Source organism: Ciconia boyciana, chromosome 4, assembly GCF_034638445.1.
Source record: "Ciconia boyciana chromosome 4, ASM3463844v1, whole genome shotgun sequence".
Lineage (NCBI taxonomy): Eukaryota > Metazoa > Chordata > Aves > Ciconiiformes > Ciconiidae > Ciconia > Ciconia boyciana.
In genome coordinates this window covers 87,376,797-87,404,157 of record NC_132937.1, presented here as the reverse complement: position 1 = coordinate 87,404,157, position 27,361 = coordinate 87,376,797, and the positions used below count along the sequence as shown (strand labels likewise).

Here is a 27,361-nt window from a genome sequence, read left to right as displayed (position 1 = left end):
TTATATACTGTAGACATACATCTGTCTACATACTGTAGACCAGTTTATTTATATACTGTAGACATACACCAGGCTATGATTTGGTCTAATAATGCATGTTTCAAATGGCTTTTTTAAAAAACATAAAGGCAGGATGGAAGAAAAGATTTTTAAGCTGTTGCAAAAGGCTCTAGGAAAAATACAATTGTAAGTATACTTCTAATTTCCATGGTCTTGATTTAAAAGATAATGCCTTTCAGAAGTCTGTAACAGTAGCAAAACTCTGTATTTGTGTGCAACAGTATGAGTAAATTACATTAGCAATATCATCTGTAAAGAAAAACCTTCTGCCTTTTGAGCTTCTCTAGCTAGGTGGCATCATTTTAAAACCAGTGCATTTTATTGAGATACTGTGGTAAGACTCCAGTAACATTTTCTTCTCATCCCACACTTTCAACGTGTATAGCTGTCGGTGACATGCAGGGAATCTACCTTGCCCATCTATCCACTCTTCCCAAAACCTCATTTCCACTTTGATTACTTCCATACTGTGTGGTTGGCCTCCACAGCTCTCTCCCAACTCAGACTTCCATAATTCTTTGAAACTGGCTGATTTGTCCAGTTGTGCCTAAGGCAGAGTCGAGGCAGACCACGTGTCTCAGGCGAATAGAGGCTGGTGCCATTTCCACTAGTCTGTGATCTTGGCTACGGCCCACCTGGCTGACAACAGTACAGGCTATGAATGCTTCTTTTCCCTTCCTCTGCAAGCACTGACAACTTTATACCACAAGAGGTTTAAAGGAGGCATCATCCACTGTACGGGCTTGGGTTCGATGTCAGTCTAAAAACATAGCACAGAGCCCTCCTTACAACGGGGTCTGCTGCATGCTGTCAGTGCCAGCACTGTGGGCACACCTGGAATAAAGCACTGCTCAGCAGGAAAGCGGGACAGCAGGATCTGGCACCACGTTAGGGAAAAGAAGTTGTATTTATCTGAAGCACTTGACTCATCCTGGGTCTGTGGAGGACTGAGCTGCACAGGCAGGGCATCCAGCCCAGGGGATGGGCAAGCCTGGGAGGCAGGGGATGAGGCTGTCAGACTCCATTCCCAGAGGTAGACAGGGCATCTCTGTGTGATAGACCCATGGAGACCAGCTCCTTGGTTCAGGGGAAATGAATGTTTTTTCTAAAGAATATCAAAGCATCTTTTGTGACCTAGTCCAACTGGTTTGCAGGTTCAACCCCACAGTGCCACATTCCATGGGTCAAACACCTTCAATATTGGAAACTCCTACAGAAAAGACCTCCACCCTCCCATTATGAACAGGAGTCAGAGACAGGGATATCAGCGTAGAAACCCAGCACAGGAACATTAACTGTGAGGCAGAGAGAGATGGCCACACACTCATCCTGGCTAAGTGTGAGGTGATCAGAAGACCCAGGTCTCCCCAGTAATCAAAGTCTCCATAACATTAGGCCCTGCCAGCAGCCAGGCTGCGGCTGGCTTCACACTGAGATGACAGCTCCTCTGTGGAGCAGACTCACCTCTGAAAGGCACAGTGCTGCCAGGGTCAGGCCATCCCATAGATGGCTCTGCTCAAAGCTAAACAAAGAGGAGAGGTAGCTCCTAGCATTTCCCAGCCAGGCAGGGAGACACACCTTGTGCTCCCATGGACTTCCATAGGAACCAAAATAAACCGGAGAGGCAACTCCACTCTCCCACAACCCATTTCACTTGTCTGAGCCTGAGTCCCAGGGGAAGATGTCCTCCAGCTCCCAGGACATCCTCAAGCCCAACACTCATCTGGAGACAGTGTCATGACTCAGTAACTGCAATGTTAAACACACGCTCTCCTGGCAGGCTAGCCACTGAAGGCACCATGCCTCCAAAGAGCAGGTTTCCTTCCTGACAAATTCAGAAGCTTTAGGTACCAATGAGGAAGTGCTCTCAGTTTATTATTTCTGGTAATTTTACTTGTACATAAAGATCTCTTTCAAGCCTCCATCAGAAAAGGTAGAAAAGCCCTGCCTGGCTGGGTCTTTTGCACCATGTCGATTTCTGTCATGGTACCACAACTGATATTTCCTATGGACTTTCAGCTGTAATCCTGAAGTGCACAAGACAGGGTGGGCTGAATGGGGAGAAGTACAGAACAGGATAAAAATCCCTTGACACCTTCCAATCCATTACAAAGTCTGGCTTGGTCCCCAAATGGTCCTATACCTACAGCCTTGCTTCCTGGGGCAGATGAACTCCTGCTGTGACCACCTTTCCCCCTCTGCTCCATCTCTTACAGGCAGTTGCTACTGAAGACCTTCTGCAAGGCAGGAAGGAAGTGATGAGCTCTGTTTTTGTTAAATCTCTTCTTCCTCTTCACTAACAACCTCCTTCAGGTCCTGAAGCCCCTGCTCTGCTCTCTCTTTTACATAGGCTGCCTTGATCTGTTCCAGTTCACACAGCTCTGCCTCCAGCTCTTCCCTGTGCATTGACCGCCGGTTCCTCAGCAGTTTCATGGGGAAGGGGTTTAAGTCATTGAAGGCAATGTTCATCAGCTTCCTACAATGGAAAAGACAGGTCTGGTGAACCAATTTACTGGCTGGTAACAGATGGCAACAGATATGCCAAGTGCATCCTGGGGCAGGCAAAGAATAGGGCTTCAGATTTCAGCTCTCCGAGCTCAAAAGTCACCAAGCAGCAGTCTTAAAGGAATCACAGCCAATTCCATCTCGCACAAACGCCAACCCAAGCAACACTTTAAAGAGTCTTACACCACACCCCTTTTTAAGGTACCAGTGTGCAGCCACCAGTCAGGAGACGGCGGATCCAATGCCAATTCTGATGGCCCCTGGGGGAGGAGTGTTCCTGATGTTGAGCTCTTCTGATCACAGAAATCTTCCTCTCAGACACGTTGCCATTAAAGTGAGTGGTGCTGTGTTCCCAAATACCCCAACTACAGCTGAGAGAAACCCAGCAAGTGGCAGTACAAGTTCCAGCTGCTGCAAAAAGGAGGCTGGCCCAGACTTTGTGGCCTGCTCTGCTATAGCATGCCTTTGCCCAAGCCAGAAAGACTTTAAGTAACACTGTGAGGGACAGTCAAAAAGAGACAAACTGATCCGTGTCCCATGGACCTGCCAATGCGCATGCATCTCTGTTAAAAGACTGGTCATAAGTCTTTTTAGGCTGACCTAACAGGCAAGCAAGTACAAACCCAGGATGGAAGGTTGTCTACAGCCCGCAGTCCTACCTGCCATCCGTGATCATTCTCGTGAAAAAGCGTAGGTACTGGTAGATCTCCACACTGTCATGAATTCTTAGGATTTCCTCCTCATTGTATTTAAAAATTGCAAGAGCATAGCGGAAAATCACCTGGAAGGTTGAAAGGTATTTGAGTTAACAAAGTCTTAGGCAGTTGAGGGACCAGGCCCTCCTGGCATGAAACATGGGGTGGGGCACACAGCACTGCAGTACAGGCTGGACACTAGGCTTCTCCTGCTCTCAATAGGCTGCGTTAGGGCAGGCCTAAAGAAGCACAGAGCTAATCACAAGAGAATGACCCTCTGTAAGCTAATTTACAACCCCAGAGCATACCAGGTCCTCCAAAAGGACTCCATAGGGATTTCACAAGGGTTCTCCAGTTCTCCCTATGCACAGGGGCAATGCAAGACTCAAGTTTTCAGATACTATCTGCCCATCTTCTGCTCCCTGTATCTGTCATACCCTCAGCTGTGGCCACACCACAGAGCAGAAGAAACCATGGCCTATCAGGGAGCTGTTTCATAGCAGAACTACCTGCTAAAAAGTGCCAGGGATACTGTGCACAGTACCAGGGACTAGGTCTACCTGCCAACAGCAAGTACCCAGGCAACACAGAGGCTGGGAGGCATAAAGGCACCCCACCAAACAGGCAGGATAGGACACGAGGCTCAACCCCACATCTCTTTGACACGTGTGTATGTCCATCACCCTGCCATCATGTCACAGAGGTGGTGCGGATGGGAGGGAGGCCTAGACTGAGAGTTGCACCTTAGTTCCCTCGTACAAGAAGGCATCCCACACTCGCAGGAGGATGTCGCTGACCAGGCTGTCCACAAAGGCCACCAGAAACCAATTGAAGGTGATAAGTGAGACATCAATCCGATACTGCTCAAAATGAGCCATAAGGCGAGGCAGCTTCTCTGACAGGAAGTCTTTGAAGACTCTCTGATCTACCTAAAGTTGACAAAAAAGAAAACAATGACGTCCTAGTCAAGAGCAGTCCTGGTGTTGGAGGAGAGGAGCGGTGCAACAGGACAGTGGCCCACACATGCCACGGTAATCATTGGTGCTACCTTCTAGCCTAACCACACCTTAGGAAGAGCAGAGCATCCTTTATCTCCCAACCCTTCAAAATTACTGAGCAGGGTACTTGTATGCTGTCCCCAGTGCAAGGTGTGGAGCTGAAACAGGGCCAAGACACAAGCAGAGATACGTACATTGTTCTCACTCAGAGGATCATATTCCTTCCCAACCTCAGAGTCAAGAGGGAAAATGCTGCCACATCTTCCCGCGTTGGTCTTACTAGGATTTTCTGTGATGTCATGAGCATCCAATTGAATGACAGGGATTAAAACCTGCTCAGGTCTGAATGACTGCACATGGCCCAACAGAATAAATACCTAGAATCCCTCTGACTTTGCAAGCAGGACCTGATCTTCTCACTTAGCTTCTCTTTGTGGTCTGAGTACTGTCTGTGCTCTGCTTCTGGTTGCATGAGCCAAGACACAGATATGCAGTTGGTGAGATCCTTGACCCAGGTTTATAAAGGCTTCATCTCAGTGAAGCCATAGTTTCATGAGGGGAAGTGCAAAGGAGTAAGATCATGGTAAGGTCTTCCCCTATGCCATATCATACTACTGCCCCAGCTGTGTCAGCCCACTTAGGTGTGGCCCAGTGGTACAAACCAGATGAGGTGATATGCTTGGTCTTTAAAATCTGCAAGAGCTAAACCTTAAGTTTTCCAGCCAACTCAGAGCTTTCACTTTATCAAGCCAACCCACAAAGCATCATCCTAGACTTTCCTCTTTATGTGGCTCCTGGCTAGACTTTCAGAGACCAACCATAAGGTCAGGAAGTCTTTCTAAAAAAGGCTCCCTCAGCTGACAGTCTTTTCTCACCAAATGCAAGGGAACCTCTATGTCTTCAGTCTGCCATGATTTCCCTGTCAATCACTATTTGTGAAGTATTGAGTGCTGCCTGTTAAATATCACAGCTAACACTCCCTGCTCCAGATAGACATTCTGCTATCTGCACAGTGATTTGGCTGCTTCCCCAGTCTGTGTGTTAGCCTCTCCACCAGCACACCACTGTCCCAGTAAACATTAGGCAACCAGTTCAGTGGCACAATCAGTCACTCTCAGCTACTGACACTTGTAGCCTCATCTATTGCGGGCCCACAGATACAACCTTCTTCTCTCTAAAAGGACCACAGGCAATAAAGACACCAAGGTCATGTCCAGGCTCACCAGCCTCGGCACTGCTGGGTGTGGGTGGTATGGGCACACAATTATAATTCCATTGAACTATATGGGATTTGTCTTGGTTCTGTGTCTGCCTGGGAGGATGCAGTATATCTGACACAAGACAACACATCTTGAAAACCTTGAAATCCAGTGACTTTGAACCAGGAGGGTAGTTCCTCACAGAACAACATTTTACATCAAATGGCCAGAGAGCTTTCTGATCTGCAGGGAACCCCAAAGCCAGAACTAATGCTGTATTTGATCATGAACTGAGGCAAGTACAGTGAATATAAAAATCTCAGTATTTTCTTCCATCTGCATATGGCACTCCCAAGATAGGGTGCAGTTTCCAAAGAAACATCTGAAGGGCTCCAGAATGGTGCCTTCTTCATATTTAGTTCTACACATGTTGGAGTTTGCTGCTTCACCTCTAGTAGGCCCTCCTTAAAATAAGTAACTGTGCAATTAACGGGCACCTTCTTTCTGGCTAACCTGACCTTCAAGTGATTACTCAGGAGTGGTGCCCGATTTCCTAGTGCTGGGGATCAATTTTGCTGCTCCTGTGTGTGTAACAACTTTGTACTCTCAAGCCTACAACACCTCTGCAATGGAAGGGATTGCAAGGTGGTATCACGGTCCTGCGAGAAATCAAACACACTGCAAGATGACTGCTTGCTTTTAAACCTTTACTGTAAATCACTGTATCAGAGTCCAAGCAGATATGAGGGTGCCCAGCTCACCTGTGATGTTATCAGTGTGTCACTGTAGTAATCTGCTGGCATTAGGTTCTCCACAATATGGACTAGGCACCAGAAAGCACTTTCCTCATCTTCCAGGACCAGGAGGGCAACAGCTGCCAATCTGTGATGGACAAGACACGGTGAGGCAATGCAACACTGCAGGAGGAGACATAGGCCAGCACAGGAGAGTGGTTCTGTGTCTCTTCCTCCCAGGCAGACACAGAACCACAGAGAATCCAAGATTCCTCTTGGCATGTCTCTAGCTCCATGAGTGTCCAAAACATCAAATGTGGCAGGACAGCTAGTCAGAGAGTCAAGTGATCTGTTCTGTGGGTTTCTGAAGGAACCATGGGGCTGTGATTTTCTTTCCCATGTGCCTCTGTCAGCAAACAGGAAGCATCAAATATGGAACTGGCATGACAAAGACAGACTCCCCAGCTAATGGGATGTTCTGTAGATCTGCTGAAGTTAGCAGTATGCTGATTTTGGCTATTTCAGTACAGGAAAGAGCTTACTCAGAGATACTCCATATTATGTGACATAGCTCACCTTCCCATACATTATTCTACAGCCCTTACCCCCTTCGGCTCTGACTTACCCCCTTTCAGCCAGACTGGAAAGATGATATTAGATACCAAGGGCTCTCTAGAGTGGAAAATGTCTTTCTGAAGACCATCCAAGAACAACAGGAATAGCTTACACAGACTTTCCTCATGTGAAAAGGTCCAACCAGAAATTCCCTTCTTGCAGCTAGTGCGTGGTGCCTCTTTTACTTGGCAGCACACGTCTAAGAAGTCTGGTTTTATCTTTCCTATAGCCTTCTTTGGGAAGTGAAAGAAGCTTTTAGATTCCCTGAACCTTCTCTTCTCCAGACAGAACAATCCCAGTTTCCTCAGCCTCTCCTCATGTCATTTGCTGCAACTCCCTCATCTCTAACACTTCCTAACATTTCCTCCAACTCTTCTCAGCAAAAAGGGGAATCACCAGGGTGTTCTTCTGCCAAGCGCATTAAGACTTGGAAATTCAGCCCCAGCCTCATGCTGCTATTCTGGGACTGCCTCACTCTACCTCCTACAGCTGTTCCTTCCTATTCTGTAACTATGGAAGTTAGTGCATCCTGCTGCTTGCTTGATCCCAGCAACAACACTGGGTGACAAAAGACACCAAATGCAGAATTCTGCAGGAAAATACCCAGAGCCAGGACAGAACTCTAGAGAGGCAGGAGCCTGGGGTTGCTTGAATCACAGCCTAGAGTATGTGTCTACACCTTCTCAGTGCTATCCTAGGAAGAAGCAGCATACCTGGCTCCTCACCTGTTCAGTCCCTGACAGTATCCAATGGCAGGATTGTGCCAGGAGAATGCCAGCAACACCCTCCGAAGCTTGGGAATGAGCTGGGAGGTGGGAGAGGAAAAATGTTTGTTATTGGTCAGTGTGCGGGGCAGGTCGAGCTCAATCTGCCGGCAGGCAGGGTGCTCAGTGCTCTTGCTTTGCCGTAACAGCCGCTGGTACTGGTCAGGCAGATGGCTGCAGTGCCGGCTGACAATCCATCTCCAGACCCGTTGCCGATGCTCCACTGGAATGCCACTTCGGATCAGGTTCTTCAGCTCTGCAGAGGGGCTCAGCTCTCCAACGCTGTTCCACCTGTCACGGAGGGGCTTCTCCACTACTTCCTGGCTCCGCAGGTTGTTGGACTTTATCTCCAGGGCTTGGATTTTGGCCAGAAGTTTCCAGTCCTCAACTTCATAGTCAGGTACAGTCATAAACCCATACTCGTCATACTCACTGGAGGGTCACAAGGCAGAGGTTAGTTCAAAGGACAGCGCTGGTACCTGCGTCAAGGGCCACTCACTGCTTGGGGCCACGCCAGCTACAGCCTGCTGCCAGGTTCCTGTCACCCATGTCAGAGCACAAGTACTCATCCTTCACTCCTCTGGCAGCTGCATGTGAAAGCCTGACATGCCCACTGTCTCAAAGCCTCAAAGACAATTGAGAGCCTGCAGCAGTGGCATACACACAGGAACTCAAGGGTAACTTTGCTCTGAGCTACAGCCCAACCTCATCAGACCTCTCTCACCTCACCTGCTTCCCTGCCCCAAAGGGAGTATCTAGCTCAACCTGTGTACCTTCTCCCTACTATGTCCTAGTGCACAGACAGTTCTATAGGAAGGGACTTCAAAGGCTTTGGGGCATCAGACCAAAGAACAGAGATCCACAGTCCCTTCTCATGTCTTCCTGTACACAATGCAAATCTCCTACTGACTGGAAAACACCAGGACCACTGACAATACAGCTCATTGAGGGTTTGTGCTTCATAAGTCCACAGGCTGGGATACTTGTAAGATATCATTATATTCTTGACAAAGAGACGAAGCCTGGCTTTGGGATATCATCTCCAAAGCTACCTGGAGAACCTGCGAGTCTGACCAAGCAGATGAAATGGAAACTGCTACAGAACTGGGGCACTAACTGAGCAGAAAGTCATAAACACAAATGCAAGGACCCCCGCAGTGCTGGTGGCAAGGCTCACTGGAGGTCTCCAGTCCAGCCCCCCTTCACTGCAGGATTGTCCCCAGCACTAGAACAGGGCAACAGTGGCTTTGTATGGCTGGGACTAGAAAACCCCAAAGGATGGAGATCCCCCACCTCCCAGGTGGCCTTCTCTCCTACAAAAGGAGTTCATCTTCATGTCCACTGTTTACCTCCCATGCATGCCATGGCTGTTGTCACCTGCCATACTGTCTGCCACTGCCAAGAAAAGTTTAGCTGTACCATCTTTAACTTCCCTTTCCTACAGCGATATGCTGCTATCAGGTACTTATGGTCTCCACTCACCGAACCAGCCTCCTCAACATCCACTCCTAGGTCATGGCTCAAAGTCCCTGCTACAGAAATGTCCCCGGATCTTTCTTGCCTGTGCATTCCCCTCCACGGCCAGACTCCTACAAGGGTGTGAATATCACCATGCTGCCTCTTACCTTACAGGGTTCAGGTTAAACCCTTCTTCTGCTTCTTCCTTCACATCCCACTGGAGTGCTTCCTGGATGAGGTTCCTCACCAACTCAGCATAGGAGCTGGGCAGGCCAGGCACAGCCTCCTGCAGCTTCCGTAAGACTGTCAGGTATTTGCTCTCCATCTGGCAGTTTCGTGCTTGCAGGCAGGCACACTGATGGGGAAAGAAGAGGGAATGAGCTGGCTCATTGATGGTTCTTCCTGCATTGCCACTGCTCTCTACTGGCCTGGTCTGCACATAAAGTGAAGACTCCTGAACAGCAAAGCCCCAGCAAACACATCCAGCAGCTTTCTACAGTCAGTGGAATTGCAGCCATTAATGAATCACTGTGGTCTATGAATAAGCACAAGCTGCAGTAGCTAGCATGCAACAGAAGTTGCTTATTGAGTGGGAGAACTACTACAGCATCACCTACTTTGGCTACTGCCTTGCATCAGTGGATGGCCATATCCCAGCCAGCTCGGCTCAGGACACAACCGAAGAGCCACCACTGCAGCTAAGTTCTCTGCAGGCTTTTTCTCTGCTCCTCAGACTAGTTCTCTACTTCACATGGGGCTGTATCCTGACAAAACACACCGCTCCTGGGACTCAGCTATGACCACACCATTTTCAGGATACATGGTAGCACCACCACAGACAAGGTGACCACATGCCCCTCAGCAACCCCAGTCCCATGGCGCTGGTACACAACATTTCTCAAGCACAGGAAGCCCAACTGAGTTCAAACAGCAGGACAGTCCCTGCCACCACCATACTGCTGGGCACACAAAGCAGAAAAAAGGAATGAGGACTCTTATCCCCACTCCACAAGTGGGGAACTGAGGCCACCCAGGTGACAAGACTCACCCAATGCCTCATAGGAAGCTCAATGAAGACTCCCGCTCAGTGGGAAGCAGCAGTTGAAAACAAAAACAAAACTGAAACCACAGAGAGAATTAGGCTGCCTATAGAGGGGACAGAAAGGAGCATGGGATATTGTCGTACTACCACTTTAATCAGCATTTTGCCTCACATTGAGCATGTCGGTCTGATTACTTCCTTTCTGAAGGTTACATCAGTTTCAGGATCAGAGAAGGGCAGTAACTTAGGAGGTAGGCAGGGTTTCAAAGGACTAGAAACCAAACAGATGTAAGAATGGCAGTAAGACTTCAGAAGCAGCTTTTTGCCCTGTTCCAGAATCCAAGACTGTGGAGACATACCTTAAAACCCAGGAAAGTAAAACCCCAGGGAAAACCCACAGAACAAAGGCCAGCACACACCACCAGCCTGAGAAGTGGTTCAGGACCAGAAGGTAGGATTAGACAAGTCTGAGAGTAACCAAGTTATGCACACTTACAAGGCTAGAAATAAAAACAGAGCTTAAGAAAACATAAGAACTCTGATCTAGCTGCAGGACCTGGGAGTGCTGCCACCTGGCAGTGCCAAGCCGGGTAGAGAAATCAAGACTAGATGCAGCCAGGGCTCAGTCAGTCTGCCAGCTCTCAGGAAAATGTTCTGATTCCCTACACATAGTGTTGCTTTTTTATTTGTACCCAAAAGTGTAGCTGAAATGCAGAAATCTGGGTTAAGTTTCAGCACCCTTAAGACTGAGCTTTGCAGGTATTTTACTTTTATTGAAGAGTGAAATGATCACGTCTAATTTGGCAACAACACAAAGCAGAAAAAAGGCCACACTAAAAAAACCACATTGCGAAGAAAGCTTATTCCTGATGTGTTTTGGACCAAAACCCATTCCAGTGGCAACTTTGGAAAGAAATTAGTAACAGCTCTCACCAAGGAAAAAAAGTAATTTTGCCTTACCTTCATCAGAAGGGCTTTTTCATTCTCAGCAACGCTTGTCCAGAGTCGAGTAACCTGGTGGATCTCCGAGTTGAGAAATTGGTTCTGGGTTTTGTATGCATCAATATCATCCTGCCATGAAGCAAAACAGTCACACAAGGAGAGTTCTTGAGGGGCTTGGAATCCCCTCCCAGTTCAGGGACCTCAGGTGTGGATTGTGTTAAGGACAAGAAAATATCTCAACAATTTTGTGTTCTAGGGAGAAGACAGGACTGACTCCCCAAGACAAATATTGCCTACAAAGGAAATCAAGGCACAACATTAAATAGAAGTGTCATGCATAGACAAGACACTTGAAAATGCTAAGTGCGCTTTCTAAGCATGTACATGCTTAGAAAACACAGACGTCTGGGTGATATAAAGCTACAAAAGCACCTAAGTAAGATGAAGAATATATGTGTTTTGTTCTATTTTTTTAAAAACTGACACAAATCTCAGCCCCATGGCTAGCAGCAAAAACAAACACTCTCCCACAACACAGTAAGTGGCTGTTTTGGCAATTCTCCACCCCACGCTAACTGATCCTTATAACTGTGCATATAGTGACATACAACAGGCTGGATTTTAAAGACCAGGATGTACTGGGAAACTGTTTGCAAGAGGAAAACACAGAGGAACAAAGCTAGTGAAGGCAGCAAGTGAGACTGCAGCTGTGAAACAAGAGAAGAGCGAAGAAAGAGGCACACACTGAATGGTGACACGAAGTCAAACAAAACAGGCTCTGAGCTGAAGCTGAAACTGACCCAGATGCTTTTGAGCACCCTATTGGTATCAGGCGAGTCCCTTCCAGCCTGTCTCTGGTTTGGAGACACATGGAGCAACTAGCAGAAGTATATTCTGTGCTTCCCACAAGGAACACCCTCCCACTGAACCAGACGGCAACAGAAATGGGAACCCCCAAATGACCTGTGCCATCTCACACACCTTCAGGTGCGCAATCTCCTCCTGCTGCTTATACAATGTCTCTGCAGTGATAGTGTTGGCTTCTTGCAGGGGGTCAGAGAGCTCTCGGGCCATCTGCTCCGTCAAGGCCATGATGACTTCCTGTTTGGCTTGGTTCTTCTCCATCAGAAGCTGCACGTGCTCTTTGAGTTCCTGGATGTGGCTGTCTCTCAGAGTCAGCATCTGCTCCAGTTCCTTCTTTTCTTGCTCAAGAGCTTCCAGTCGACTGGTGAGATCTGTGATTTGTCTCACTTTGTGGCGCACCAGCTCCAGCCTGTCCTTATCTTCTGCTGCAGTGAGATACATGCTAGATACTCGCTTCTCCTGCTGGGCTGCCTCCAGAGCTTTGTGGAGAAGTTTAACCAGCTCCTGGAAAGGGAACGCAAAGCCATTACACCACAGTGCTGCCCAAGGCAATGGCAGCACGGACAGCAGACCCAACCAGTAATGAATGAACAGTGAAAAGTCCTCAGGATCTTGAAATTTACTCCTTTCAGAAGCAAAACTGAATGCAGCAATCTTGAAATCACAGTGCTTACCCAGTAGAGAAGCTCTGCTCTGAGCTGGGCCCGAAGGGTCTCTGGAGCAGGCCACAGATGCCTTGACTTTAGGTGGATTGCTAACAGACAAGCAGCTGCTCACACTGTCTGAATTCTGACTTTCTACAGTCATCCTTCTTGGGAGGCCCAGCAGAAACCAGAGAAGCTGGAGATCTGGTCAGCAGTGTGGTAAAATAGGAGGGAGGGAAATAATGCAGTCTGCATCTATTTGTGCTACCAGAAGCAAACTGCTGTATCCATTTTAACCTTCCCTCTGCCAGAGTCCTCCCTCACTCGATCCCACATGAAAGAACAAAAGCTTGCCCCAGCAACATGCTGCTGATTCAGGCTCTGCCATCTCAGCCATTTAAGGAAGCAAATCAAGGATGCAACTGATTGCCCACCATGGGACCTGGCTCTCCTGCCTCTTCTGCTGGAAGAGCTACCAGCATCATTAGTGGAGAGCCTGGCGTTGCTCCATGCTTGTGAAGTATCATTTAGGAGAGACAGCCCTTGCAGTGATCCACGTGCTGACTTCTACAGTCAAATCACTTCTTAATGGTGGATCACTGTTCAAAAAGAATGACCTGCTGTTAACAGCATGACTCAGCCTGGCAGCTCCTGCCAGTGTTACAGTACATAATCAGGGCTGTACTTCGTACATTCACTGAGCAATAAAGACGCACCAGCAAGACACTTGCAGAGCGCACTTGGATTTGTTTTACCTCCCTTTTACAGCCCATCTTCTAGCTGCACTTCCTAGCAATGGCTGAGGGACAGCCCATTCTCCCTTGCGCTGGGCACAATCAGGCACACACAAAGGGGTGACACCAGGAGCTTCAACTGGTCCCCAGTGAGTGCCTGCTGCGGACTTCCCAGCCTAACACCAAGGTATACGGGAGTCCCTGTGGCCAGTCTCAGGGCCCTGCCCGTAGAAGTAGCAGACTCTTCGCCACACTCACCTTCTGTGACTTGACTTCCTCTGTGAGTGTCAGGATCTGTTGCTGTAGGACATTCACTTTATCCATTGGGTTCCTCTCCCTGGGCAGTTCTTCAGACAAGCCTGGGAAGCCACTGTTCATCCACCTGGCTTTCCTAACCCAGTTCAGCCTGGGCTCCATCCTTCCATCCTCCAGGATCCCCTCCTTAACTGGAGAGAAACAGGGTTAATTTACACAGAATTGGGTTGCTACTATGGACTCCTGAGTCTTGCTATGGGGGGACTCACAACAGCTCAGCAGAGAAGACTGACACACAGGACAAAGCAAATTGACCTGCTGGGATCCACAGGCTTGAAGCACAGACAACTGGGATTGCCACAGGTACCTCCAGAATAAACAAAGCTGTGATGTTTTATGGTACCTGTTAACCCACCTTGCACCCTGCCCATCTATCTTGCACACAGCAAATTCAAGTTACCATACTGGAGAGGTAAATTCCCAAGTATGCACTGGAGCTGTTGAGCTTAACCTGTGATCATGCAGCAATTTAACTTCTACCTCAAAGAAATACCAGTATTGGCTGGCACCATGGATGGTATTTTTGCCTCTGCAGAAGGTTCCAGAGGTAGGAGATAGACAGATGCAGCCTGAAGCAGAGCCAAAAGAGTCAGTCTTGTGCCAACAACAAGGGAAGGGACCTGAGACAATGTGATAGAGTCTTCATGTCCCATGACAACTTGCCACCCTCTCCCTCCCTCTCCTGCTAAGTCTGACTCCCTGCTAGAAGGCATCATGCTCAGACCAGCTCACACAGTTCAGTAACAAGCACCTGCACATCCTGCCTCCACTTCTGCTTTTTGCTCCTCATCTGGGTTCTCAGGATGCTCCTGGAATTCACTGAAGCTAAAGATGTTCCCATTGTTTCCCCAGAGCTGCTTGGAGCCACAGATATTGTAGACAGTGTTTCTGAAACAAGAAGAGATCAAGACAGCCTAGTGAACAAGAGAAGTCATGATCACTGCAGTCAGTGCATATTCAAACTATTCAATGCCTTACCTCTCCTCATATCCTACCCCTCCTCCCAAAACCTATCTCCTTCATGTGCTGAGAAAATGAACTGTTCACAGCACTGGTGGATCTGAGGGGAGCAAGGTTGTAATAGGTGTAAATCAGGAAGGTGCCACAAAATCAGTACCAGCACAGCAATGTAAATCAGCTGGAGATCTTTCCCCATGTGCTTGAGCCCTGTACATAAATGCATCAGGCTGGACAGAGGGATCTAAGGTAACAGTAGAGCAACCCCATCCCTCCCTTCCCTCTCTTCCTCCCTCTCCTCCTCCTCCTTCCTTCCCCCTCTCTCTCTCTTGCCCTCTCTCCCTCCCTTCCCTTCCTTAACTCACCGCAGAAATCCCCAGGTGCCAAGAAAAGCTCAGCTATCTACAGCACAGCCAAAACTGCCACAATGATCACATTTGAAGCAGCCACAGGTCCTGTGCTCTGAACCACATTTAATAACTTTGCCACCACAAACTCAATAGACTTTGATGCAGTAAAGAGATTCAGGAACAAAACTGCAATCAGACCCAGAAACAGTTTGTTACAGCTGCTGCTATCAGATACTGCCAGAAGCACTAAGAGATGACTTTACAGCATCATGCAGAACCACAAATGCAAAAGTATTTTCTGTAAAACCTATAGAGGAAAGTGAGACAGTTGCCTATCTCTATACAGGTCTTTTCCCTTCTCCTCCTGTGTTGTCCATCCGCTCAAATAAAACAAGCCCCTTTTTTTGAGATCTACAAAAGACTCAGTGTCAGCTACTTCCTAACTGTAAATGAAGTTGGCATTTAGATATTGTTCTCCTTTTGCCTTGTTACTGTAAGACTCCACAGCAGAAAAGCAGACATTTCTGACCTCAGGGAACATATTGGTACATAAGATCAGCAGACCTTCATTCCATGTAGTCTGCAGTTGGCACTCATCCAATGCAACTTCCCTACTTTTCTCTACCTTATGCTGCGCTTTGTTTTTCCTCTGAGACAGCAGCAGCTCAGGGATCTGATGAACTTAGCTGAAATCAGACATGCTACACTCATGAAGACCCAGCCTGATAGTGATAGAGCCTGAAGAAATGTTCACAGAACCAGGAGTCAATACAATTTGAAGCTGAAAAGAGGCAATTGTTATTCAAGCTAACAAAAGCAAGACTGGGGAGGGGGGAGGAGATATGATCATATTATTTTCAGTCAAAGTGAGGAGGAGAGAGTGCATAGCCTGAAAAATAGTACAGCTGACTCTGATCCTCTTTGGTCCTATGGGGGATCTTTCTTCTTATTGGCATCAGATTGTAGCCACAGTAGTGGTAGTAAAAAACTATAGCCAACCTCCCCACAAAAAACATTTGGCAGGTGCCAGGCTACTACCACACCATTTTTGATTATATGTAAATAAGTGACTAGGACACATTTAAGGAGATACTGATGGGGGTTGTCTTTGTGCAACTGTATCGGCCCAAGGCTTGTAACTTGTAGCCCTGATGGAGCTACACATTACAATTGCAGATAGCCGCATCATTGTAGGCATTGGGAATATTCACATACTTGAAACTGAGCAAGGAGTAGCAAGCTGTGCAGTGTCGGGCAAATATTACAGGCACAAGCCCCTTTTGCTTGGAGTTCCTGCTTTAGAGAGTGCATTACATTGAAAGGCCTTTGAAACCACTGGAAAGTGCTAATGGGCTTCTATCACTAGCCTACAGAGCACAAACTGCCCATGTGCCCTTCCAAGAGCGATGTGCAGATGCATCGCAGTAGGCATGCAAACCACTGCCCACACTGAAGAAAGCTTAACCAAGCCCTAGGTCTGCCACTAGGGTCTTTGCCTAGAGAGCTAGATGATTTGAAATGCATTGAAACAGGGGGATGTGAAAGACCCTCTGGCAGGAAGTTTACTTTCACCTGGAATATCCTTCAAAAAGCTGTTTCATAATTCTTCCACCTAGGCAAGAGTCCTATTTCACACAATACAGACAGGCAAGGAAGGCACAAAAGTGGCAGGCCAGCATGTCAACTGCACTGCAGCTCTCCTCATGCACTTACTGTATCTCTGTCCAAGGGTGCTTAAGGGAGATGTTCTGCAAAGCAGTAGATGTTTGGGGTGCAGGCAAAGACGCTGCCTTTAAACCCACTGCTTCTGTTGGTGTTTTCACCGGAGGCAGAAAGTCTTCATTGTCAACAACATCTATGTAAAAACAAACCAGGACACAGAAGCAACTGAGCAAGACAGAATTCCATTGGACTTTGGCTCCTTCGTGTAACTTGAGAACCACAACATTTTACTACAGGTATACATTCCATGTTCAACTGGCCAAGTGGAACAAGGACAGCAGAGCAGGTTTCCTTAGTTTTACATCAAATTACAGAAGGTTCCATGTGCAAATAGAGTAATCTATTCAAGGACAATCAAGTGACTTCAACCATTTGTATGTGAGAATGACTAACCCTAAACAATCAAACTTTAACCCCCTTAAGGAATAAGGAAGGGAGCTGTTGCTGTTCTTTCCCCACATCCCAAACAGTGTTTGATAGTTTTAATGTGCAGATAACACTCCACAAACACAGTCTGTTACCAAATTATTGCCTGCTGGAGCAAAATGCCAAGGTACCCAGAACCTTTTAGAGCAAACACTTACTAGAGAGGGGGTTATTTGTTTCAAACAAAATGTGCATCTAGTCATAACTAACCAGGTGGACACCCTGCTTGTGCCCTCGCCTGATCCACTGGCCTGTGTACTCCCACTAGTAGGAATGCAGATCTTCATTCCACCACCACTGAAAAAAAACTTGCTTGCTGTAAATTTCCCAGGCTTTGCAAGAGGAAGGGTGTATACCAAATATGCACACTTCACATGCCTGAGGAAAATCAAGAGGGAATTCATGATCATAAGACACCTGAGCATCTCCAACCACATGCTGGGGATTAGGACATAGACCATTCACATTCATCCATAATAAGGCCAGAAGTTCCAAACATTGACCAATCATTGATAGCTGGCACCTGCATTTAAAAACGTGGCCAAAACCTCTGCTCATTTACAGATGAGGAGCACCATTCATCACTGGGGTGGGGTACGGGCTGAAAGCAAAAGAAAGGCTGACATAAGCAACACCTACTTGTTCTGACAGCCAGAGGTTCATTCACAAGCTGGGAGCTGCCCACAGGAAATCTGCTCTGAGCGTTGCAAAATTCCCAACGTCTCATTTGTAGCTGCTGCAGCCAGTACATCATTGCCTGTTTGCTGATTGCCTAACAACACAAAACAGGAAGGGGAGGGGAGTAATCTCATCAGCACAAGACACATCCTGAAGGGCTGACCACCACTTTGCTGCCCAAGTCAGCAGACATAAAGGCCAGCTGTGTCAAGCCTATACTATATCCTCTGGTCTAACACTGATTTGGAAGGACAAAGTAAATCTTCAGCATGGCCTCAGTAACAGAACCTCACTGGACCGCTGACCTAATTTTAAACATTTTTTGGTTTACTATGCTCGAAGGCTAAGCAGAAATGTCACGATTATTTTAGCCAGGAATCACCCACAGGGCTTCTTAATAGTGATTTTCACGGAGATAAAAACCTAGCAAAGGTTCCTGCTGAAGCAACCATTTTAGACAGGGGAGCTCATTTCTGTTCAGCAAATTCCATGTGGACTGCAGGACTCCTCAGTGATTTTCATTCATCGCCCAGTTCAGCTTTTACTCCTTTTCTGTTAAACAACAGCCATCTCACAGGTAATGGAGTCCCAGTCTTGCCAAAACAATACAAGTAATTTTGGTCCAAATGGTAACAGTCCAGGCTGGGAGGACTAAAGTGAAACTCAAGCTAAGAGGTATCTTAGCAGAGATGTGTCTGTCCTGATTGGGAATGTTTCGTAACATCCCCCACAAGAAGATGCTGCCCCTTACCTTCAAAGTAAAAACTCTGCTTGGTGTTCTGATCTCAAAAACCCCTTCCCCATTTTCCACCTTGCAGTCAAAGCTGGCGCTGGAGAGATCAATAGACCCCAAAGGGTTGATGTCCTGTGCAGTTCTGTAGTATAGTAAATGACATTTGTTTTCATCGTAAAAGAACCAACGAGACTTCCAGGTCTTGATTGGCCCCTTGATGCCCAACTTATATAAATAGCCACAGAGTTTTTTTCCGGATGTTTCTCTGCTGGGTTTCAGCTGTACATTTTCCAGTTCTCCAGAAGAGGAAAGCAGGTCTTTCTGTTTTGCTGAGGCTCCATTGCTCCTGTTATCATCTGGATTTGACTCCACTAAATTGCCTGGAGTGGCAAGGCGACAAGCTCCGCTTTCTGGTCCTTTTTTCATCTCTTTCAGGAAATATACTCAGAATCAGATTGAAACAGGAAATTCTCGAGGTAAATAAGTAACAGCAGATCTTGACTATATCATCGTTATAGAACCTGCAGCAAATGAAAAAGGAGGAATAAGCTCAGGTCTGGCATACAACAAAAAACATTCCCTAGCTTTCAAACTGCCCAGCCAAGGTCTCTGACTTCTACTTTTGGTCACTGCTCCCTGCCTTCCTTGGCTCAGATGACCTCTATATATCTGTTTTCTCTGTTTTCCATTCCTAAATTAGCCTGGACTGGCAGCCAAGAAGCAGTACCACAATCTCTTGAGTGAAAAATAATTACAGTCTGTGGGCATACCTAATCAACAGCAATATCCAGGGCATTTGAAGCCACAGACAAGAATGTTAAGTAACAGTTGCAGAAAACATGGCAAGGTAACAAGCACAGGGGGGGCCAAATAGAATCACAGAATCATTTAGGCTGGAAAAGACCCTTCAGATCATCAAGTCTAACCCTTAACCCAGCACTGCCAAGTCCACCACTAAACCATGTCCCTAAGCACGACATCTACATGTCTTTTAAATACTTCCAGGGATGGCAACTCAACCATTTCCCTGGGCAGCCTGGTCCAATGCCCGATAACCCTTTTGGTGAATAAATTTTTCCTAATATCCAATCTAAACCTCTCCTGATGCAACTTGAGGTCATTCCCTATTGTCCTATCACTTGTTACTTGGGAGAAGAGACCAACACCCACCTCCCTACAACCTCCTTTCAGGTAGTTGTAGAGAGCGATAAGGTCTCCCCTCAGCCTCCACTTCTCCAGGCTAAACAGCCCCAGGTCCCTCAGCCGCTCCTCATCAGACTTGTGCTCCAGACCCTTCACCAGCTTCGTTGCCCTTCTCTGGACACGCTCCAGCACCTCAATGTCTCTCTTGGAGTGAGGGGCCCAAAACTGAACACAGTATTCGAGGTGCGGCCTCACCAGTGCCGAGTACAGGGGGACAATCACCTCCCTAGTCCTGCTGGCCACACTATTTCTGATACAAGCCAGGATGTTATTGGCCTTCTTGGCCACCTGGGCACACTGCTGGCTCATATTAAGACAGCTATTGACCAACAATCCCAGCTCCTTTTCTGCCAGGCAGCTTTCCAGCCACTCTTCCCCAAGCCTGTAGCGTTGCATGGGGTTGCTGTGGCCGAAGTGCAGAACCTTGCACTTAGCCTTGTTGAATCTCATACAATTGGCCTGGGCCCATCGATCCAGCCTGTCCAGATCCCTGTGCAGAGCCTTCCTACCCTCAAGCAGATCAACACTCCTGCACAACTTGGTGTCATCTGCAAACTTACTGAGGGTGCACTCGATCCCCTCATCCAGATCATTGATAAAGATATTAAACAGGACTGGGCCCAACACAGAGCCCTGGGGGACACCACTTGTGACTGGCCACCAACTGGAGTAAACTCCATTCACCACAACTCTTTGGGCCCGGCCACCCAGCCAGTTTTTAACCAGCAAAGCATATGCCCGTCCAAGCCATGAGCAGCCAGTTTCTCCAGGAGAATGCTGTTGGAAACAGCGTCAAAGGCTTTACTAAAGTCTAGGTGGACAACATCCACGGCCTTTCCCTCATCCACTAAGCGGGTCACCTTGTCATAGGAGATCAGGTTAGTCAAGCAGGACCTGCCTTTCATAAGTCCATGCTGACTGGGCATGATCACCTGGTTGTCCTGTATGTGCCGTGTGATGGCATTCAAGATGATCTGCTCTATAACCTTCCCTGGCATGAAGGTCAGACTGACAGGCCTGTAGTTCCCCGGATCCTCTTTCCAGCCCTTCTTGTAGATGGGCGTCACATTTGCTAACCTCCAGTCAACGCAGACCTCCCTGGTTAGCCAGGACTACTGATAAAGCATTGAAAGTGGCTTGGTGAGCACTTCCGCCAGCTCCCTCAGTGCCCTTGGGTGGATCCCATCCAGCCCCATAGACTCGTGTGTGTCTAAGTGGTGTAGCAGGTCGATAACCATTTCCCCTTGGATTATGGTGGTTTCATTCTGCTTCCCATCCCTGTCTTCCAGCTCAGGGGGCTGGGTACCCAGAGGACAACTGGTCTTACTATTAAAGATTGAGGCAAAGAAGGCATTAAGTACCTTAGCCTTTTCCTCATCCTTTGTCACCATGTTTCCCCCCATGTTCAATAAAGGATGGAGGTTCTCCTTAGCCCTCCTTTTGTTGCTAATGTATTTATAGAAACAATTTTTATTGTTGTCTACTGCAGTAGCCAGATTAAGTTCTAGCTGGGCTTTGGCCCTTCTAATTTTCTCCCTGCATAACCTCACAACATCCTTGTAGTCCTCCCAAGTTGCCTGCCCCTTCTTCCAAATGTCATAAACTCTCCTTTTTTTCCTGAGTTGCAGCCAAAACTCTCTGTTCAGCCAGGCCAGTCTTCTGCCCCGCCAGCTCATCTTTCGGCACATGGCCTGCTCCTGCACTTTTAAGATTTCCTTCTTGGAAGAATGTCCGGCTTTCCTGGACTCCTTTGCCCTTCAGAACTGCTTCCCAAGGGACTCTGTCAACCAGGCCCCTAAACAGGCCAAAGTCTGCCCTCCGGAAGTCCAAAGTAGCAGTTCTGCTGACCCCCCCTCCTTACTTCTCCAAAAATCGAAAACTCTTATCATTTCGTGATCGCTGTGCCCAAGATAGCCTCCAACTATCACATCACCCACAAGTCCTTCTCTGTTCACAAACAACAGGTCCAGCAGGGCGCCTTCCCTAGCTGGCTCACTCACCAGCTGTGTCAGGAAGTTGTCTTCCACACTCTCCAGGAACCTCCTAGACTGTTCTCTCTCTGCTCTATTGAATTTCCAGCAGACACCTGGTAAGTTGAAGTCCCCCACGAGAACAAGGGCTAGCAATTGTGACACTTCTCTCAGCTGCTTATAGAACTTATTATAGACTTCTTATAGCTGCTTATAGAACATTTCATCTGCCTCTTCATCCTGGTTGGGTGGTCTATAACAGATTCCCACCATGATATCTGCCTTGTTGGCCTTTCCCCTGATTCTTACCCATAAACAGTCAACCCTATCGTCACCATCATTAAGCTCTACACAGTCAAAACACTCCTCAACATACAGGGCTACCCCACTGCCTCTCCTGGCATACTCAGGTCTCCCGCCATACTCGGGTCAAGGGATTTCAGGTAAGTGTATCGTGGCATTTCCACTGAATGTTCAGCTAGTATTTTAAACCATGGTGTCTGGAAAAAAATCCAGCCTCATGCAGCATCCTTATAAATCACTTGTGTCAGCTGAGGATTGCTGTTGAAAAGCCTGCATGCTGTGTGTTAGGTTTCCATCCAGTAGGCCTCATATGATGATTATGCACCAGAGAAAGTAATTCTGTGATCCTTGCAAAAGAGACTTGATTGCTCAGTGGCCAAAGTAACCTGCTGGATTCCCAAGAGGAACACAATGTGCAAGGGAAAAATAGAAAAATAAGGCTGGAAGGGATCTGTGGAGATCTCTAGTCCAACTTCCCTCTCAGAGAAGGGGCCAACCTCAAGGCTGTTGCCAGCTACTCAGGTCCACATTACGATGAATTTTGATCATATGCAAGGATGGCAATTCTGACACGTTTCTGGGAACTTTTTCAAGTGCTTAACCATATGGCAGGTGTGATTTTTTGCTCAGAGCTGCAGACACCCATGCCCCTTGTATAAAGAAAGCTAACAACACTCCAGAAAAATACCTATAAATAATTTCTTATATTTTTTCTTAAGTAAAAACATGGTTTAAAGATCAATAAATGAAAAGACTACCAGACATTCCAGTTCAGACACTAATGTATCTGAAGCAAATATGTAAGCAAATAAATTGTTGCAGTGTTAAGTTAGTGGGAATCCAACTGCAGACACAAAACTATTGAACACAACAGCCAGCTGTGTGACAACAGGTGAACAGAGATTAATACAGTGGAGCACACAGAGATGTTGCCCAAGCTCACGCTCTTACGAATGACTTATCCTCATGACTGAAAGAAGGCTTACCCATCCTAGCACTGGCTAAGCCCCATCATGTTTACTGCTGGTCCCTCATGTGCCCACATTAGCTTTTTAGACTACTATAGATAACATTCATTCTTTTTGAAAAGCTACTGAACTTCTTTTAGTTCACTCCCCTGACACCATGGATCCTGCTGCTGAACGCATTCACAAATGCCAGGAACAAGCACACTTCATGAAAAGTGCTGCCTCAGCTAAGCTTCTGAAACACCCAAAAGCTTAATTTCCAAGCTAATTTTGCCTGGCACAACGGAACCATCATCAGGAGGAAGAAGCAGTCTCAACTCTCCCTAACAGACCCTCGGGCTTTTATGGCACTACCAGCATAAGGACCTCCTGTATCATCTGAAGGCTCCATCACACTTCTGCCTCTTACCAGGATAATGGTCCACGGGTCCACACCATGAACAGGATCAAATAAGCATTTTGGATTCAAACACCAAGTTATAAGGAGTCTTGTCAGGTCTGCATTGCAAAGCACTCTAGAGGAGAAGATCTCACCTCCTTAAGAGAAGCGGAGAGATGCCCCTGGAAGTCACCGTTTGCTGGTGTAGAGCTACTGCTGCAGGCACCACCAAGCAGGCAACCACAGCCTCCAAAACAAATCCAACAGCGACAGAAGAGGTGCTTCTGCCTCAAGTTTCCCTCCGTCCAGTTGCTGCCTGAGAACTGTCTGAAAGAGATATTTAGGTGAAAGCAGCTCTGACACTGACTCATCAATGAAAAGAGAAGATCAGGGTGAACCCTGCACAGACCCTTTCTGGAGCTGCTGATGTTACCAGCACAAGGCAGCCCCCCCGCCCCTCCCCGTGCCTCCCCCAGCGCCGCAGAAGCGCCTCCCAGCCCAGCTGCACCGTACTAGGGCACAAGCCGGGGCTGCTGGAGCCTGGCACAGGGCTGCGCTGCCCGGCGCCTCAGGGACCGGACCCTGGCACCACTTGTACCGCCCGGCCCGGGGCGGGGGGGACCTCAGCGCCGGGCTGGGGGGGGCATCCGGGCCGCTGGCCGGAGGATGGCGGGAGTGGGGTGGTGCGGGGGACCCGCAGCCCCGGCCGGGGTTACCTGCTCCGGCCGCACCGGCTGCGCCGGCCGCCGCCCCGCGCTTCCTGCCGGGCCGGTTTGGCAGCGGGGCCCGGCGGGGCGGGGCGCGGCGCAGCCCGGGGAGGGCGGCAGGGACGGGGGAGCGGAGCAAGAGGGGTGCGAGGCGGTGGACGCCGGCTGCAGCCGCGGAAAAAATAGTAAAAAAAGGACATTTCAGCCGGGCATCGGGAAGAAAATGATTCGTCAGGGTGATGCGGCACGTTGAAAGCAAGCCCAGAGGCGGACAGCTCATGGGCTGGAGGGGACCAGCAGGTCCCATTTGCTAGGAGGGACGCGCCCCAAGCCTGCAAAACCTCCACGGCAGTGGATGCAGACCCTGTGGGTGCAGTCAGCTGGGGAAAATCGGGTAAGGCAAACAAATTTCACACGGTAAAAATGGTAGTACTTGGTGCCACAGGAGATCGGAGGCTGGTAGGATCAAGCTGGGCCAAAGGGTCTAGACTGACCCCTGAAAAAGCTCCGAAAGAGGTACTGCAGGGAAGAGGGGTGTCAGAAACTATCCTAGCCCAGCGGCACAGGTCCTGGGGCAGCGCAGGGGGTCAGGGCACGCAGCACAGCCAGGCTCACACGCTCTCTGGCAGCTGCCTTTCCTCCTGCCAGCACTGCCAGGCCCTGCTGGGCTTGGCGAGCGCTGGGCAGGTCTGGGAAGGCACTTCTTACGCCCTGTCCCCAGGATAAGAAGTCTGTATGGCTTTGATTTTCTCTGCATGCAGCGATAGCTCAGCCTTGATGATATGACTCATTTCCGTTGGTCTGAAGAAACCCCTCTGCATTTAGAGGGGTTTACTGAGTTTCATTACCAACTTTAGCCAAGTTTAGTACCTGAGCAGCAGGAAGCAAAACCGTCCAGAAGTCCGGTGGCCCATCCTTCCACTGGCCTAAGCTCCTAAACGGTAGCGCACATGGAGCGGATTACAGCATGCAAACTCTACACATTTCTGCAGCCAAAACTGATATGACCCAAATTTCGCTTGCATGGTGGTTGGCCATTAGACTAGATCAACACTGATGGAGTCTAGCTCCACTAGGCAAAATGGAGAAGTGTGAAGGCTATACCTGTGATTGAATGAAGTCCTTCTCCTCTCTGAAGCCTGAGCTGCCTTCTCCTCCCCCTCGGCTGCAGCTAGAGGGAGCAGACTGAGTGTGACACAAAGGGTGGTATCAGGACAGCACTGGCCTGTCTACATGTAGGCTGCCCTAGAAGCGCCTTAAGCCTCATCTCGAGTTCCTCAACTGGTTAGTACCAGCATGGCTGCAAAATAACCATCCCGCTCCCAGTGTTACATTATACACTGGCACAGACAAACGCAACCGCATAGAGAACCGAGCTGGTGAAAAGTCACAGCACTGGTTTTGTTGTCTAAACCACAACCCCACGCGGCATCCAGACCCAGCACGTGCTGCATGACTCACGAAAGGGAAGGTAGTTTAGGACCAGCAGCAAAGGCAGCGCAGGAGGAGTGCAGGGGTGCCTGTCACGCAGCCACCACAGACCCACCTGCTCCGCGAGGGTCCCAGTCTGACACGGGTAGAAAGTGCCAGCCCTTCGTCCCGCACAGCCGCCGATGTCACGGCAGGCCACGAGAGATGCTCGGGGAGGGGCTCAGCAAGAGACCTGACAGGACCAGCAGGTAACAGTAAGCGATCTGCACTGAACACGGGCAACGCTGCCAGCTCGGCCTGGCCCTGGCGGCATTGCGGGGCACAGCATTTTCCGGTGGCAGTGCCCCCCAGCCCGCACCAGGAACGCTCTTGGGAAGGGTTTGATGCGAGGCCGCGGTGCGGAGCGGGAGGCGACGGCGGCCGCGCCCGGGGGAAGCCGCACTCCCGCTCCTGTCAGGGGCGCCGTCGCCGACCCGCGCCTGCACAGGCGGGCTGCGCATGCGCCCTCCGCGCACCGCGCCTGCGCTTGTGCCGGACTGCGCCTGCGCCCGCTGGACTGCGCCTGCGCCCTCCGGACTGCGCCTGCGCCCGCGGTCCGCGCATGTGCCGTCCCTCCGGCCGCCCGCCGCGGAGAAGATGGCGGCGCCGTGAGCGACGCAGCGTTGCCCGGCATCCCTCCACCATGAGGAACCTGCGGCTGCTGCGGACCGGCGGGCGCCGCTCCGTTGCCGCCCCGGGCACCCCGCAGTGCTTCTGCCTCAGCTCCGAGCCCGGCACCGTCCTCGTGGGCTCCCAGCATGGCCTTCTGGAGCTGGGCCTCGCCGGGGACTCGGTGAGAGCCGCCGCCGGGCGCACCGGCAGTCGTGCCCTCTTGTCGCTGTCAGGCTCGGGCCAGGGCGGTGTCTTCGGGGAAGGATACCGGTGCCTGTCGGCTCTCTCGCATCGCTGCAGGCGTGTTGTTAGGGGCGGCTTTGGTCCGCCCGTTGCAAAGCTAGGATGAAACGTTTGGGCCTCCGTCAGCCGGAGCGCGACGGTGCCCGCCGGGAGCTCGCCTCTGGGCGGGTCGCGTCTGCCCTCTGATACGGCTCGCTCTTTGTAGCGATGTTTGCGGGGTCTTAGAGCCTCCTGTTGCTCTCTGCCACCGGTTGCTGCTGTCTCATGGTGCCTAGGAAGTTGGCTGTGAGGCTCCACTGTGATTGTAGTGGCTGAAGTGATTTGCTGTGCTTTTGACATACTAAATCTGCCTTCAAGAGGGTGGTTGTATTTGACACGGGTCATTCCTGTGGTTTCATCTTAATCATAATCCAGTGAACAGTTGCATCGGAGACACAATTCACAAAACAGAAGCAAACAGGCAAAGGGATAGTGAAAAGTACATGAGGAAGCTTTTGAAACCATGCTCTAGGGGAAAAAAAACACATATCACTAAAAAAAAATGCTATTGAACCATGAATTCCTGTTAGAGCCAGGTTTTAGTGTCTTCTCTGGAAACACACTGTGCAACTCTGAGGCATCTAATTCCTTCAGTATGTTCATTTCTGAAGTTAGCTGACAGAAGAGCTTTTGGGCTTTCTTGGGATCACATTTTTAAAGAGGATGTTTTCTGAAAATCTCCATTGTGGTCTGTTTGTGATGGCTATCAATTAAAATCTTTTTAGAATTAAAAAAAAAGATTCTGAAGTCTATCTGAAGTTGCTAAATATGTCAGCTTCTTTTTCTGTTTTTTTTTGGGTGGCGTTATTTCAGGTCTTTATTAGTGTGGTTTTTTCCCTCATAATTGGATGTGTAAAACATGCATGCAACTAAGCTAGAGAGAGCTATTTTACCTAAAACTTTCTTGTTTTGCTGTACCTGAATGCATATCCAAATGCTTTTCCTTTCATTTTTTTTTATGCTGTGGCTGTAAAGTCTGAATGACTCCTTAAAAGTATTGGGACACTTTAAGCAGCTACCCATTCACCTCTT

At 48.8% G+C, this 27,361-nt stretch overlaps 2 protein-coding genes across 5 annotated transcripts in view; one reads left to right on the top strand and one right to left on the bottom strand.

Moving 5' to 3' along the window:
- TBC1D2 (TBC1 domain family member 2) lies at positions 1 to 26,969 on the bottom strand. 3 transcript variants are annotated; one of them, XM_072860566.1, is made up of 16 exons: positions 25,512 to 26,969; positions 24,836 to 24,899; positions 23,414 to 23,585; positions 18,454 to 18,956; positions 17,664 to 17,796; positions 16,590 to 16,731; positions 14,321 to 14,457; positions 13,513 to 13,700; positions 11,994 to 12,380; positions 11,031 to 11,141; positions 9,196 to 9,383; positions 7,532 to 8,002; positions 6,219 to 6,339; positions 4,004 to 4,189; positions 3,225 to 3,346; positions 1 to 2,536 (listed from the first exon to the last, which is right to left on the bottom strand). In XM_072860566.1, the coding sequence occupies exons 4-16, from the start codon at positions 18,859 to 18,861 to the stop codon at positions 2,335 to 2,337; spliced, it is 2,796 nt and encodes a 931-aa protein (XP_072716667.1). In that variant the 5' UTR covers positions 18,862 to 18,956; positions 23,414 to 23,585; positions 24,836 to 24,899; positions 25,512 to 26,969; the 3' UTR covers positions 1 to 2,334. The 3 variants fall into 3 exon arrangements, with proteins under 3 accessions (XP_072716667.1, XP_072716666.1, XP_072716668.1); XM_072860565.1 differs by lacking the exon at positions 24,836 to 24,899; XM_072860567.1 differs by lacking the exon at positions 24,836 to 24,899 and having other exon boundaries at positions 23,414 to 23,581.
- Positions 26,015 to 27,361, top strand: part of ELP1 (elongator acetyltransferase complex subunit 1) — a 32,319-nt gene continuing 30,972 nt past the window's right edge. For both annotated transcript variants that reach the window (XM_072860564.1, XM_072860563.1), the window contains exon 1: positions 26,015 to 26,228. In XM_072860564.1, the coding sequence (XP_072716665.1) occupies positions 26,079 to 26,228 (150 nt within the window). In that variant the 5' untranslated portion in view covers positions 26,015 to 26,078. The remainder of the gene's footprint in view (positions 26,229 to 27,361) is intronic.